Below are 12,073 nucleotides of genomic sequence, written 5' to 3' on the forward strand. Positions count from 1 at the left end.
TTACTGTCTCTAGGCTGCACCAGGGTCATTACTGTCTCTAGGCTGCCCCAGGGTCATTACTGTCTCTAGGCTGCACCAGGGTCATTACTGTCTCTAGGCTGCACCAGGGTCATTACTGTCTCTAGGCTGCACCAGGGTCATTACTGTCTCTAGGCTGCACCAGGGTCATTACTGTCTCTAGGCTGCACCAGGGTCATTACTGCCTCTAGGCTTCACCAGGGTCATTACTGCCTCTAGGCTGCACCAGGGTCATTACTGTCTCTAGGCTGCACCAGGGTCATTACTGTCTCTAGGCTGCCCCTGGGTCATTACTGTCTCTAGGCTGCACCAGTGTCATTACTGTCTCTAGGCTGTACCAGGGTCATTACTGCCTCTAGGCTGCACCAGGGTCATTACTGTCTCTAGGCTGCACCAGGGTCATTACTGTCTCTAGGCTGCACCAGGGTCATTACTGTCTCTAGGCTGCACCAGGGTCATTACTGTCTCTAGGCTGCCCCTGGGTCATTACTGTCTCTAGGCTGCACCAGGGTCATTACTGTCTCTAGGCTGCACCAGGGTCATTACTGTCTCTAGGCTGCACCAGGGTCATTACTGTCTCTAGGCTGCCCCTAGGTCATTACTGTCTCTAGGCTGCACCAGGGTCATTACTGTCTCTAGGCTGCACCAGGGTCATTACTGTCTCTAGGCTGCACCAGGGTCATTACTGTCTCTAGGCTGCACCAGGGTCATTACTGTCTCTAGGCTGCCCCAGGGTCATTACTGTCTCTAGGCTGCACCAGGGTCATTACTGTCTCTAGGCTGCACCAGGGTCATTACTGTCTCTACGCTGCACCAGGGTCATTACTGTCTCTAGGCTGCCCCTGGGTCATTACTGTCTCTAGGCTGCACCAGGGTCATTACTGTCTCTAGGCTGCACCAGGGTCATTACTGCCTCTAGGCTGCACCAGGGTCATTACTGCCTCTAGGCTGCACCAGGGTCATTACTGTCTCTAGGCTGCACCAGGGTCATTACTGTCTCTAGGCTGCCCCTGGGTCATTACTGTCTCTAGGCTGCACCAGGGTCATTACTGTCTCTAGGCTGCACCAGGGTCATTACTGTCTCTAGGCTGCACCAGGGTCATTACTGTCTCTAGGCTGCACCAGGGTCATTACTGTCTCTAGGCTGCACCAGGGTCATTACTGTCTCTAGGCTGCTGTCTCCTGCACCAGGGTCATTACTGTCTCTAGGCTGCACCAGGGTCATTACTGTCTCTAGGCTGCACCAGGGTCATTACTGTCTCTAGGCTGCACCAGGGTCATTACTGTCTCTAGGCTGCACCAGGGTCATTACTGTCTCTAGGCTGCACCAGGGTCATTACTGTCTCTAGGCTGCCCCAGGGTCATTACTGTCTCTAGGCTGCACCAGGGTCATTACTGTCTCTAGGCTGCACCAGGGTCATTACTGCCTCTAGGCTGCACCAGGGTCATTACTGTCTCTAGGCTGCACCAGGGTCATTACTGTCTCTAGGCTGCACCAGGGTCATTACTGTCTAGGCTAGGCTGCACCAGGGTCATTACTGTCTCTAGGCTGCCAGGGTCATTACTGTCTCTAGGCTGCACCAGGGTCATTACTGTCTCTAGGCTGTCATTACTGTCTCTAGGGTCATTACTGTCTCTAGGCTGCACCAGGGTCATTACTGTCTCTAGGCTGCACCAGGGTCATTACTGTCTCTAGGCTGCACCAGGGTCATTACTGTCTCTAGGCTGCACCAGGGTCATTACTGTCTCTAGGCTGCACCAGGGTCATTACTGTCTCTAGGCTGCACCAGGGTCATTACTGTCTCTAGGCTGCACCAGGGTCATTACTGTCTCTAGGCTGCACCAGGGTCATTACTGTCTCTAGGCTGCACCAGGGTCATTACTGTCTCTAGGCTGCACCAGGGTCATTACTGTCTCTAGGCTGCCCCAGGGTCATTACTGTCTCTAGGCTGCACCAGGGTCATTACTGTCTCTAGGCTGCACCAGGGTCATTACTGTCTCTAGGCTGCACCAGGGTCATTACTGTCTCTAGGCTGCACCAGGGTCATTACTGTCTCTAGGCTGCACCAGGGTCATTACTGTCTCTAGGCTGCACCAGGGTCATTACTGTCTCTAGGCTGCACCAGGGTCATTACTGTCTCTAGGCTGCACCAGGGTCATTACTGTCTCTAGGCTGCACCAGGGTCATTACTGTCTCTAGGCTGCACCAGGGTCATTACTGTCTCTAGGCTGCACCAGGGTCATTACTGTCTCTAGGCTGCACCAGGGTCATTACTGTCTCTAGGCTGCACCAGGGTCATTACTGTCTCTAGGCTGCACCAGGGTCATTACTGTCTCTAGGCTGCACCAGGGTCATTACTGTCTCTAGGCTGCACCAGGGTCATTACTGTCTCTAGGCTGCACCAGGGTCATTACTGCCTCTAGGCTGCACCAGGGTCATTACTGTCTCTAGGCTGCACCAGGGTCATTACTGTCTCTAGGCTGCACCAGGGTCATTACTGTCTCTAGGCTGCACCAGGGTCATTACTGTCTCTAGGCTGCCCCTGGGTCATTACTGCCTCTAGGCTGCACCAGGGTCATTACTGTCTCTAGGCTGCACCAGGGTCATTACTGTCTCTAGGCTGCACCAGGGTCATTACTGTCTCTAGGCTGCACCAGGGTCATTACTGTCTCTAGGCTGCACCAGGGTCATTACTGTCTCTAGGCTGCCCCTGGGTCATTACTGTCTCTAGGCTGCACCAGGGTCATTACTGTCTCTAGGCTGCACCAGGGTCATTACTGTCTCTACGCTGCACCAGGGTCATTACTGTCTCTAGGCTGCACCAGGGTCATTACTGTCTCTACGCTGCACCAGGGTCATTACTGTCTCTAGGCTGCACCAGGGTCATTACTGTCTCTAGGCAGTAATGACCCTTGATGGTAAACATTGGTAAACAAATCAAAGGAAATAAGTAAGAGTAGAAGTGTCGTTGATGCTCACACCAAAGTACCGTTGAAACTCACATCAAAGTACCGTTGAAACACACCAAAGTACCGTTGAAACTCACACCAAAGTACCGTTGAAACTCACACCAAAGTACCGTTGAAACTCACACCAAAGTACCGTTGAAACTCACACCAAAGTACCGTTGAAACTCACACCAAAGTACCGTTGAAACTCACACCAAAGTACCGTTGAAACTCACACCAAAGTACCGTTGAAACTAACACCAAAGTACCGTTGAAACTAACACCAAAATACCGTTGAAACTAATACCAAAGTACCGTTGAAACAAAGTATTCCAGGTATGCAAATGTTGCCACATTTGGGATGCAACTTTGCACAACTCACATTGGAAATAAAAAACGGGAATCCCTTTAGTATCCCACTAAAGAAAAATCTTGTGCCATGGAGAAAATAAAGAAATGTTCACTACAAACATAAAACGAAAATGATTGTTCAAGCAAAGACAGAGATAGACAAAGACAAACAAAGACAAACAAAGACAAAGACAAACAAAGACAAACAAAGACAAAGACAAACAAAGAGTTGAAGCCAGAATAAGAAACTATGTGACACTTTTACTGTTTTTCTGAAGTATTAATGGAACACTGTTTTTCTGAAGTATTAATGGAACACTGTTTTTCTGAAGTATTAATGGAACACTGTTTTTCTGAAGTATTAATGGAACACTGTTTTTCTGAAGTATTAATGGAACACTGTTTTTCTGAAGTATTAATGGAACACTGTTTTTCTGAAGTATTAATGGAACACTGTTTTTCTGAAGGAAAACTTGGCCACTCAGAGTGTAGGAAAAGTATCACTGTCTTACCTCCTATATACTCCTACAAGCCTACATAAATAATAATAATGATAATAATGATAATAATAATAACAATAATAATAATAATAATAATAATAATAATAATAATAATAATAATAATAATAATAATAATAATAATAATAATAATAATGATAATAATAATAATAATAATAATAATAATAATAATAATAATAATAATAATAATAATAATAATAATAATAATAATAATAATAATAATAATAATAATGATAATAATAATAATAATAATAATAATAATAATAATAATAATAATAATAATAATAATAATAATAATAATAATAATAATAATAATAATGATAATAATAATAAAAATAATAATAATAATAATAATAATAATAATAATAATAATAATTATAATAATAATAATAATAATCTTTATTTCTACCAGTACATGTACAAGGTATACAGACCATAGCTGACATCAGTGACATACTACTGTATAGAAAGTCGCTTGTTATACTGAGCTTTTCCCACAAATTAGGCCCCAGGATGCGACCCACATCAGTCTACTAACACCCAGGTACCTGTTTTACTGCTAGGTGAACAGGGACAGCAGGTGTCTTTAGAAAACTGTCCTAGTGTTCCACCCGTACCGGGGATCGAACCACGGACTCCACTGCGTCAGCTGAGTGACCTGGTCACATGTACAACACTTGGGTAACTTTATTGTCCAATACATAGAGGAATATTGAAGATCGGAAGGACTTTGAAGTAATCAGTCCCTCAGCCTGGAGTCTATGTAATCAGTCTATCAATCTTCATAAGACTGATGGACTGATTAACTTAAACTCTTTCCTCTTTGTATTGGACTGATGAAGCCAGTGGCTGGCGAAAGGTTTCCACAACGAAGGTATCCTAGTATTGCACAGGTGTGAAATTCACCATGATTTTAAAGCGCCTCTCTCTATATACGTGTGTTGAGAGTGTATATTAATCCATATTTTAGGGATTACATTGTTCTTGACTTGTGGTGAACAGGTTACATGCGACCTTAATGACCCTTGTGTAGGCGATGGGTTTTAAACCTCATCAACCAGGATCAGTACTGATGAGTCACATCTTTGGTACTATCGTCACCAACTAACTCTCATGTTACAGGAGTCAGAATCACATAGAAAGTCTTTGAAAATTTATGTTATTATTCCATCCTTAGTCATAAGCGCAAAGTTTGAACGAAAGGGAAAATATCTCAACTCTTTATTCTGGGTTCTAAGTCGGGCAAGCACCCAGTGGGGAGACTGGCACCTCTCGTATGGAAGAGATATATACCTCTCTGTGCTCAAAGTACACCACCGTGTCAGATGTTTAAATGTTAAGAGAGGTACAGAGTTGTCATGTCATGGGTACACAACATATAACTTTACTTAACTATAACTCTGTTAGTAAATCAGTAAAATTAATTCTGTAAGTATTAGGGATTATATAAATGTTGAAAAGTTCGATAGAATATCCAAGGTAATTAGAGACTGCTTATAGTTTAGATCTCTTAACTTGCATGATGTAAGAATTAGACTTGAGACACCGGCTTAAATGATCGTCAGTGGTACAATCAATCAGTGATTCAGTGGGTTTGATATATTCTAAAATCAGTCGACTGCTTTGAACTGGCCAAAGCAACATGCAATATTACTGCATTCCCAGGAGAGGACGGCCAGCAGGTCCCTCCAGGAAGGCAAGCATTATTACGGCTTCGTCAAGATTGCTGTATTGTGGACGTGTGTTGGTACCGGCCAAGTACCAGCAAAAATCTTATCATGACTTTTCTCAAAGTAAGAAAAATACCTCCTCCTGGGGTGCCGGCAGCAATTTTGAAACTTTGGTGATGTTAACTTTAAGATTTTCTGGGCAACACGTCAGATGTTCAAACTTATCTTGAGGATAATGTACACTTGTCAGTCGAGAAGAGTGACAATGTGGCTGATACATATGAAGTACATGACACCATTCATTGACTGCCACTCGTTCAGCCTGGGCAATATCAGGTGAGGTCATGTTGGAAAAATAATTGCTAGCGATCTGTACCTGAGACAGCACATGTCGATGAAATTCCTGTAATCAAACTACCGATGATTGGCCAGGTGAAGCCTCAAAATCAACCCCAAAATTGGCCACAAAGTCAGGCTCAACAGCGTGTTAGGTGCCTACTGTAACAAGCTGGGCCATGATCTTCCTCAGTATTTCGGATTAAAGAACGACAGTAGCTTTTGTTACGAACTACCGTGACTTATGTTAATTCCAGTAAGGCAGAACAGGGAACACATCGACCTGAACAATTCCAGGACGAACGTGACTTAACACCCCCCCCCCCTCCCTTCCGTCCATGACTACAACAACAGCCCGTGTATGTATACAGCTGACCAGTGAAAGCGTTCAGCTAAAAATTCACATCACATGCAGTCTCTAAAGTTGTAATTCACTTTCCTTTAATCCTCAGTGTTAAGTGTGCCGTCTACCACGTATGTTGGGGTTAAAGTATTGTCAGAAACACAGACCTGGCTATCCCTAGCGCCCGCATCCGCACCCTTTTTTATTGAAGGGATTTTTTCCCAAGCAATTTGTGTATGGTGCTGTCTGGTCAATTCTCCGTTCATGGCAGCACTTACTGGTCGATAATGATGTACGTGCGATGAGTAACATTTGTGAGGAGCTACTAGTCTTCACAAGGACGTTCTGGGTCGAGCAAAGCTCATGATATCCACATTTTTCCTACACCGGCTGTGACGGGGTCACTGCATATTACAGAAGCTCTGGAGCAGGAGACTGAGGCACCAGAACATGGCGGTGAGCTCGGGTTAGATTGGCTGCTTGACGGAAACCAGGTGCGCCCTTGCCTTTCTGAAAAGGAATATAATTTGCAGATCCCGCCCTGAAAAAATCTCATGTGCTATCTCTCAACACTCCAGAGACAAACCATACCACGGGTGGGATTTGAGTCCGCGGTCAGAGAGTCTCAAAACTCCAGACCGTCGTGTTAGCCACTGGGCCAGCTAGCTTCAATAAGATTCGTCCAACTAGGTGTATTTCTGTACCATAGGAAGGTTAGCACATGGTGTAGAAATACATCTAGTTGGACGAATCTTATTGAAGCTAGCTGGCCCAGTGGCTAACACGACGGTCTGGAGTTTTGAGACTCTCTGACAGCAGGTTCAAATCCCGCCCGTGGTATGGTTTGTTTACAAGCGTGTCATTACGATTTCGTGAGTCACTCCAGAGACTGTTGTCGATACAATACCCGAGCAATGGCAGAATAAAACTCTGGGTGTCTGCTCATGCATAGTCTATCTCGAAGCAAGAGTCAGCAGATAAGAATACAATAAATACAACTGGCTCCGGTACAGTAATGAGGGTGGCTGTGCCGCCTGCCATGACGGAAATAATGAATTATGAAGATGCCTTAACATGACAGGAAGCATCAACAAATAACATTGGTGCATAATAATCCCATGGATGGACATATAGATGTTAAGAAAAGACAATGGAAAAGATTGTTAACTATTTTTGGCCACATATGGAATTATATCGGCTCTGTTCGATTTAATTTCGTCAGTACCATAATGGTAAGGTCAGGTTTCAGTAGTTTTGTGTTTCAAATTATGTTAAATGTTGGACGGGTGCCATATGTTAAACCAGAGGAAAACCCGAATATGCTGTTAAACCTAAAGTAATATTTGCTATACCAGTGTCTGGTGAACCATTCTCAAGGTTGGTTATACCAGTGTCTGGTGAACCATATTCAAGGTTGGTTATACCAGTGTCTGGTGAACCATATTCAAGGTTGGTTATACCAGTGTCTGGTGACCCATTCTCAAGGTTGGTTATACCAGTGTCTGGTGAACCATTCTCAAGGTTGGTTGTTCCAGTGTCTGGTGAACCATTCTCAAGGTTGGTTATACCAGTGTCTGGTGAACCATTCTCAAGGTTGGTTATACCAGTGTCTGGTGAACCATTCTCAAGGTTGGTTATACCAGTGTCTGGTGAACCATTCTCAAGGTTGGTTGTTCCAGTGTCTGGTGAACCATTCTCAAGGTGGTTATACCAGTGTCTGGTGAACCATTCTCAAGGTTGGTTATACCAGTGTCTGGTGAACCATTCTCAAGGTGGTTATACCAGTGTCTGGTGAACCATTCTCAAGGTTGGTTATACCAGTGTCTGGTGAACCATTCTCAAGGTTGGTTATACCAGTGTCTGGTGAACCATTCTCAAGGTTGGTTATACCAGTGTCTGGTGAACCATTCTCAAGGTTGGTTGTTCCAGTGTCTGGTGAACCATTCTCAAGGTTGGTTATACCAGTGTCTGGTGAACCATTCTCAAGGTTGGTTGTTCCAGTGTCTGGTGAACCATTCTCAAGGTTGGTTATACCAGTGTCTGGTGAACCATTCTCAAGGTGGTTATACCAGTGTCTGGTGAACCATTCTCAAGGTTGGTTGTTCCAGTGTCTGGTGAACCATTCTCAAGGTTGGTTATACCAGTGTCTGGTGAACCATTCTCAAGGTTGGTTGTTCCAGTGTCTGGTGAACCATTCTCAAGGTGGTTATACCAGTGTCTGGTGAACCATTCTCAAGGTTGGTTATACCAGTGTCTGGTGAACCATTCTCAAGGTTGGTTATACCAGTGTCTGGTGAACCATTCTCAAGGTGGTTATACCAGTGTCTGGTGAACCATTCTCAAGGTTGGTTATACCAGTGTCTGGTGAACCATATTCAAGGTTGGTTATACCAGTGTCTGGTGACCCATTCTCAAGGTTGGTTATACCAGTGTCTGGTGAACCATTCTCAAGGTTGGTTATACCAGTGTCTGGTGAACCATTCTCAAGGTTGGTTATACCAGTGTCTGGTGAACCATTCTCAAGGTTGGTTATACCAGTGTCTGGTGAACCATTCTCAAGGTTGGTTGTTCCAGTGTCTGGTGAACCATTCTCAAGGTTGGTTATACCAGTGTCTGGTGAACCATTCTCAAGGTGGTTATACCAGTGTCTGGTGAACCATTCTCAAGGTTGGTTATACCAGTGTCTGGTGAACCATTCTCAAGGTTGGTTATACCAGTGTCTGGTGAACCATTCTCAAGGTTGGTTATACCAGTGTCTGGTGAACCATTCTCAAGGTTGGTTGTTCCAGTGTCTGGTGAACCATTCTCAAGGTTGGTTATACCAGTGTCTGGTGAACCATTCTCGAGGTGGTTATACCAGTGTCTGGTGAACCATTCTCAAGGTTGGTTGTTCCAGTGTCTGGTGAACCATTCTCAAGGTTGGTTGTTCCAGTGTCTGGTGAACCATTCTCAAGGTGGTTATACCAGTGTCTGGTGAACCATTCTCAAGGTTGGTTATACCAGTGTCTGGTGAACCATTCTCAAGGTTGGTTATACCAGTGTCTGGTGAACCATTCTCAAGGTTGGTTATACCAGTGTCTGGTGAACCATTCTCAAGGTTGGTTATACCAGTGTCTGGTGAACCATTCTCAAGGTTGGTTGTTCCAGTGTCTGGTGAACCATTCTCAAGGTTGGTTATACCAGTGTCTGGTGAACCATTCTCAAGGTTGGTTGTTCCAGTGTCTGGTGAACCATTCTCAAGGTTGGTTATACTAGTGTCTGGTGAACCATTCTCAAGGTTGGTTGTACCAGTGTCTGGTGAACCATTCTCAAGGTTGGTTATACCAGTGTGTGGTGAACCATTCTCAAGGTTGGTTATACCAGTGTCTGGTGAACCATTCTCAAGGTTGGTTATACCAGTGTGTGGTGAACCATTCTCAAGGTTGGTTATACCAGTGTCTGGTGAACCATTCTCAAGGTTGGTTGTACCAGTGTCTGGTGAACCATTCTCAAGGTTGGTTGTACCAGTGTCTGGTGAACCATTCTCAAGGTTGGTTATACCAGTGTCTGGTGGACCATTCTCAAGGTGGTTGTACCAGTGTCTGGTGAACCATTCTCAAGGTTGGTTATACCAGTGTCTGGTGGACCATTCTCAAGGTGGTTGTACCAGTGTCTGGTGAACCATTCTCAAGGTTGGTTATACCAGTGTCTGGTGGACCATTCTCAAGGTGGTTGTACCAGTGTCTGGTGAACCATTCTCAAGGTTGGTTATACCAGTGTCTGGTGGACCATTCTCAAGGTGGTTGTACCAGTGTCTGGTGAACCATTCTCAAGGTTGGTTATACATTATGTTAGTCACTTAGCTCACTCGCCTCCAGCCACTGAATATCTCGTTACGCTTATATGTCTGTCTACTAGATAACCCCAGACGATACCATTGAGACGTAGTAATGTATTGTGTACGACCTCTGTGCGATATGTGACCAGACACTAGTGGGCTGTGACCAGACAGTGGTGGTTTGTGGCTAGACACTGGTGGGCTGTGACCAGACAGTGGTGGTTTGTGACTAGACACTGGTGGGCTGTGACCAGACAGTGGTGGGTTGTGACCAGACACTGGTGAGTTGTGACCATACACTGGTGTGTTGTGACCAGACACTAATGCATTGTGACCAGACAGTGGTGGGTTGTAACCAGACAGTGGTGGGTTGTGACCAGACAGTGGTGGGTTGTGACCAAACAGTGATGGGTTGTGACCAGACACTGGTGGGTTGTGACCAGACACTGGTGGGTTGTGACCAGACACTTGAGGGTTGTGACCAGACACTGGTGGGTTGTGACCAGACACTGGTGGGTTGTGACCAGACACTGGTGGGTTGTGACCAGACACTGGTGGGTTGTGACCAGACACTGGTGGGTTGTGCAAGAAAGGTATAAAATACCGACAATCTGAAAGTTAAGACACATGTGCAACATCTGGATATCTTTATTGTAGACGTTTCGCCCTCCAGTGGCTTTATCAATACAGATTCTAGGACGTAATAGGAAGACAGTAGAACTATATACAAAAGATGAGGTAATCAGTCCCTCAGCCTTGGAGTTAGTGTTCACAGCATCGTGGTGGAGGAGAATCTGGAGCAAAGGCAAGAAGACTGGCGGTTTATATAGGCGTCAGTGGATAGGGACGTGTAGCAGACGAGGGCAGTCACTGGTAGGCGGGATTCCCCAGTGGAAGTAGGTCCTTCCCAAAGAGATGGGTTAGTTGCAGCAGCCGTGAAGAAGGTCTTGTAGATGTCCTCTGAACCAAGATTCCATGATGTTGCAGTGTCTGACAAGTTGTGCAAAAAAGGTATAAAATACCGACGCCTATATAACCGCCAGTCTTCTTGTCTTTGCTCCAGATTCTCCTCCACCACGATGCTGTGAACACTAACTCCAAGGCCGAGGGACTGATTACCTCATCTTTTGTATATAGTTCTACTGTCTTCCTATTATGTCCTAGAATCTATATTGATAAAGCCACTGGATGGCGAAACGTCTACAATAAAGATATCCAGATGTTGCACATGTGTCTTAACTTTCACACTGATGGGTTGTGGCCAGACACTAGTAGGTTGAGGTAAGACACTGATGGGTTGTGGCCAGACACTAGTAGGTTAAGGTAAGACACTGATGGGTTGTGGCCAGACACTAGTAGGTTGAGGTAAGACACTGATGGGTTGTGGCCAGACACTAGTAGGTTGAGGTAAGACACTGATGGGTTGTGGCCAGACACTAGTAGGTTAAGGTAAGACACTGATGGGTTGTGGCCAGACACTAGTAGGTTAAGGTAAGACACTGATGGGTTGTGGCCAGACACTAGTAGGTTGAGGTAAGACACTGATGGGTTGTGGCCAGACACTAGTAGGTTAAGGTAAGATACTGATGGGTTGTGGCCAGACACTAGTAGGTTGAGGTAAGACACTGATGGGTTGTGGCCAGACACTAGTAGGTTAAGGTAAGATACTGATGGGTTGTGGCCAGACACTAGTAGGTTGAGGTAAGACAATGATGGGTTGTGGCCAGACACTAGTAGGTTGAGGTAAGACACTGATGGGTTGTGGCCAGACACTAGTAGGTTGAGGTAAGACACTGATGGGTTGTGGCCAGACACTAGTAGGTTGAGGTAAGACACTGATGTGTTGTGGCCAGACACTAGTAGGTTGAGGTAAGACACTGATGGGTTGTGGCCAGACACTAGTAGGTTAAGGTAAGACACTGATGGGTTGTGGCCAGACACTAGTAGGTTAAGGTAAGACACTGATGGGTTGTGGCCAGACACTAGTAGGTTAAGGTAAGACACTGATGGGTTGTGGCCAGACACTAGTAGGTTAAGGTAAGACACTGATGGGTTGTGGCCAGACACAAGT

At 45.2% G+C, this 12,073-nt stretch overlaps 1 protein-coding gene across 1 annotated transcript in view; it reads right to left on the reverse strand.

The window, feature by feature from the left end:
• LOC138853247 (integumentary mucin C.1-like) overlaps positions 1–7,131 on the reverse strand; it is a 61,763-nt gene extending 54,632 nt beyond the window's left edge. The window contains exons 1-2 of the mRNA XM_070088959.1: positions 7,093–7,131; positions 6,601–6,695 (exon numbers count right to left, since the gene is read on the reverse strand). Of these exons, the coding sequence (XP_069945060.1) occupies positions 6,601–6,695; positions 7,093–7,131 (134 nt within the window). The remainder of the gene's footprint in view (positions 1–6,600; positions 6,696–7,092) is intronic.
• Between the last annotated feature and the right edge of the window lie 4,942 nt (positions 7,132–12,073).

This window comes from Cherax quadricarinatus, chromosome 26, assembly GCF_038502225.1.
Source record: "Cherax quadricarinatus isolate ZL_2023a chromosome 26, ASM3850222v1, whole genome shotgun sequence".
NCBI classification, from domain to species: Eukaryota; Metazoa; Arthropoda; class Malacostraca; order Decapoda; family Parastacidae; genus Cherax; species Cherax quadricarinatus.